Source organism: Benincasa hispida, chromosome 6 (assembly GCF_009727055.1).
Source record: "Benincasa hispida cultivar B227 chromosome 6, ASM972705v1, whole genome shotgun sequence".
NCBI classification, from domain to species: Eukaryota; Viridiplantae; Streptophyta; class Magnoliopsida; order Cucurbitales; family Cucurbitaceae; genus Benincasa; species Benincasa hispida.
Window position 1 is genome coordinate 44,889,052 of NC_052354.1, and position 4,365 is coordinate 44,893,416.

General features: G+C 34.4%; 1 protein-coding gene across 1 annotated transcript; it reads left to right on the plus strand.

The window, feature by feature from the left end:
* Positions 1–1,500: 1,500 nt before the first annotated feature.
* LOC120079047 lies at positions 1,501–4,089 on the plus strand. The gene is made up of 2 exons (XM_039033236.1): positions 1,501–1,788; positions 3,061–4,089. Exons 1-2 carry the CDS (start codon positions 1,707–1,709, stop codon positions 3,786–3,788), a joined length of 810 nt encoding a protein of 269 aa, XP_038889164.1. The 5' UTR covers positions 1,501–1,706; the 3' UTR covers positions 3,789–4,089.
* Positions 4,090–4,365: the final 276 nt, after the last annotated feature.

Sequence of the window (4,365 nt, forward strand, 5' to 3'; positions counted from 1 at the left end):
ATTAAATATTTTAGTGAGACATTTTAAAAAATTTTTACTTCCGTTTGATTTTAGGGATTTCGTTGAGGTTTTTCTCATATATATTTATGGATGAGTTTTTTATTAAGGTTTTATAATAGGCTTTTGAATAGTAGATTTGAATATTGATGTTGTATATGAAGATATATATATATATATAATATATTATATATATATTTATATATATTATATTAATTTTATTTTTGAGAAATTGTGTACAAAGATTTAATCCCAAATATTATGATTTCTTTAATGGGCGTTATACAGATAAATAATTGATATACTAAGCAAATAAAAATGAAAACTTGAATGACATAATTTATAGATAATAAATTATTGATATACTTTGTCACAGGACACTGGAGGAAAAAACGATGTATGTAAATTGAAGGTAAAAAATGGGTGCATGGAATTAAATTAAAATACCATGGTTTCTTAATAAAATGGATATAGTGAAAAAAAAAATTACACTAGAAGCATAATGAAATAAACTCAAGAAAAGAATAAAGAAATAAAAACGTAAGTAGGCCATTGGAAGTGAGGAGAGAGTGACGATCAAGAATGAGAAGGGAGGAGACGTAGGAAATGGGCGGTGGAGAAGCTGAAAGAGTTGTTAAATAAGGGTTATTGTGCTTATGTTGAAGGAAGTAAAAATGGGAGATGGTAGGGCCAAACGGTGATATAAGGGTTATATGATCTCCCCACATAGGATATTGGCCCCCAAACAGGCCCTAAGAGATATGGCATATAGGTAGCTCCGCGGATCCACCCTTCGAGCGATGGTATAAGAAGAATTTGGATTCCAGAAAGCACATGAAAGAATGAAATAAAGAACATACCAAGGGCAGGCTTATGCTTTCCATTGGCAGCAAGGAAGGAGGCATTGGAAAGAAGAGTAGATCTTACTAAAGTCAAGAGGCATTCGAGAAGCGACTAGTCGCTTCTGGCCAAGCTTCTATTAGGCCGACCACTACATGAATAAAGAGATCCATATACCAGTCCTGAGTTGGAAGGAGGCAAACAAATGAAGGGATGCATTACGGGCCGACTACAAGAAGCAAAGCTTTGTAGACTCGACAAGTAGCTTATAGAATGTCGACTAATAAGTGAAGACTTTCCACTTCATTGAAAAAGGGAAGGAGCGAAGCAACTCGATCTATTGATCGAGCGGAAGCGAAGCTTAGCGAGTTTTTTGCTGGCCGACCACTACATAAGTCACTAACGGAGAAAGCTCAAAGAGCTCCCTTCTTCATTCATTGCTCAGCCAAGGTCCCAGGTCTCCGAGTCATCCGTGTTAAAAAAAAATGGTTAATTTTTAAAAGTTAAGTACCAAATGAACATTTTAAAATGCAAAACTGAAAAATACAACATCAACAATAAATATTAGAAAAAATATAACGATTAAAATAAAATAATAATAAAGAAAAACTAGAAGTACACACTTAATAATATTTATACTTAATTAAAACAAAAACCCAAAAGAAGCAAATCACACTTGCTTTATTTTTGACGAGTCTTTCACACTCTAGTCTTCCGAAGCCTCTTTCATTTTCTTATTTTTCTTCCACATATTTGGGATTTTCGTATCAAATTCCTATCAAACTACCATTTTCTTACCCAGATTCGAATTGGGTCGAGCGATTTCCCGTTGTTAGAGCCTTATTCTAATCGTGGGCTTAAGAATTTCAATGGATTTCGAGTTCGATTTCGAGAAGAAGCGCGTCCAATTACTGGTATTCATAATCGGCACTATCGTCCTCAGTTTCACAGGTAGCGTTTCATTTAGATCGAAATTCTGATGTAAATCTGTTGAAGAGCATAGTCTAATCAAGAATTCAAGATGCGTTTGCAATAATTAATTGCCCCTGTTCCTTTTTCTTTTATGGGTATTTGATTTTGTTTGTTTCCTGAGAAATTAGAGAATGGTGAAGGAAGAAAGCAGTGAAAATCTTCGTATTTCTCTGTTGGGTTTTGTTGCAAGTGTCTTGAAGAAGTGGAATTACTAGTTGTAATCTAGTTTATTGGTTTCTTGTTTCATTAGAAAATGCATAGAATTAGAAACTGTGAAACTGTGTGGAGTTGTGAAAATGAAAATCTTAGTGGAACAGTATTCTTGTGGTGATTTGTCTTGATCTTGCTTGAGTTTCTCTCATAGATTTTGTTTCAGATTAATGAGACTTGTAGAAGAAGGCACATCTTAAACGTTAAAACCATTTTGTAGTCAATTCCTGTTGTTTATTTGGTGAGTTATTACATCTAAAACTTGTTTTTCTGAATGTTTTAATGTTCTTTTTACACTATCCCAATCAACATCCCAAGATGTACTGAAGAAAGGGCCAAAATTTTAATCATGCTTCAAATTGGTTTATAAAGTGCTTTTAAGAAAACTCATGCAATTAAACGCTTTATGAAAAAGCACTTGTACAGTGTTTTTCACCTGAGTGATTGTTATGAAAACACTTTGAAAAAATGTAGAACTAAACATCCAAATAATTTCATCAACCCCTTTTATTAAACTGCTGATAATCTTAAGTATTTTTGCTATGGATACTTATTTTACAAGCACTTTCAAATGCACCTTTATTATGCCTATAATCTTCCAATTTTAGAGATTGAAGGGGAAATTAGAGGGAAAACTTTAAAATCTCAATTTTGTGATACATATTTCTGAATCTAAGATAAACTAATTCGGTGACTCTACTTTGCCAATTTTACAATGATTAATGTACTGTAATGTTGATCTTGAAGAGGAATTTTAATGGTGATAACTGATAAGTGATGGAAGAACTTAAGTATTTTGTTGAGAAACAAAAACTATGTATGAAAATGATTGAAGTTTTTATGTATTGGATGTATGTTTTGTTTAGAAAATTGAATCTTACTGGGCGTTTATATTCTGGATTTACACTATTTGAAGGATTGCATAAAGGAACATCTTTGGTCATATCATATCGTTACATATATGTTTGTTCCTCATTTTTGACATACTTATTTAGTATTTACAGTGTCTTTTTTTTAAAATCTTTTTTGAACTTTTTATAGCGGAGAAATGTCGACATCTGGTGGGGGAGGAAGCTTCATCCCAGAGTGGAAAGTTCACATTCTTGAATTGTTTTGACATGGGTTCTGGGTCTGTTGCATGTGGTGTGAAGGAGGGGGTAAAGCTCTACTTCTATAACATCCGATCTGCCCATGTTGAGAGGGTACGACACGTAGCACTCGAGGCCGCATTGGCCGATGCAGTGTCTCAGGGAATGTCTGCGAAGGAAGCAGCAAAACACGCACAGAAAGAGGGAGTCAAGGCAGCAAAGCTGGCAAAGCGACAAGCGAAACGTATCATAGGGCCAATCATCTCTTCTGGATGGGATTTTTTCGAAGCTATATATTATGGGGGTACTGTCACAGAAGGCTTCCTTAGAGGCTCAGGGACTCTTTTCGGCGCCTATGCTGGAGGTTTTGTTGGCGAACAAAGGCTTGGGAGGTTTGGGTACCTAGTAGGAAGTCATTTAGGTAGTTGGGTTGGAGGTAGAATTGGACTGATGGTATATGATGTTGTTAATGGAGTGCATTTCTTGCTCAATTTTGTTCAAGGGGGAGAAGAAAGTGAAGTCCATGAAAAGGCAGGCTATGTCGAAAATGAAGCTTCCGACGACTCCCGTGTTAACGAAGCTCCTATTGACACCAGCTTGGAAGATTCTGAAGAATCGTACAACCATGAATCTTCGCCGTCTGATGAATCTGTGGAGTATGAGAACTCCGAGTTCAGGTGATGAATACTTGTGATTTTTCTTGGATGCTTTGTTGAGTTAGATTTAAGAGTTTTAGCAAAATATAATTGCATGATTTAGAAAGGGAACATTTGAGATTCCCTTTTAGGTTAGATTTTGTTCAGGTTTATGGATGTAGAAAACTTTGTCATTTTAAAATTCCAATTTCAGAAGGTTTGCTCTGTGTTTTGTTCTTCATGGGCATGTGGGATGTAACTTAGAGAAACCTCAATGGAACTGGAGTTGATAGAAATATTGAAATGAAAGGAAGTATTTGATGGCCTTTGGGTCATTACTTGCAAAATTTTATGAATGTTTGGTTGTGAGTTTGAGGCATTTTCAAGTAAAAGCGCTTCTACTGTGATTAACTTTGACAGCAAAGAAAAATTTTATTTCATTGATTTTTTTAGCAACAGATAATCAATGAACCACTTGGTTTTGAAATGTGTCATTAAATAATAGACATCTTTTACTTCACTTCCATGAAATTTTTACAATAAAAACTAATTTATTAACAAATTTACATCTTTGAACTAAATTGTTACCTACTAAAATTTAAAAAATAGAATAAATAGGAATT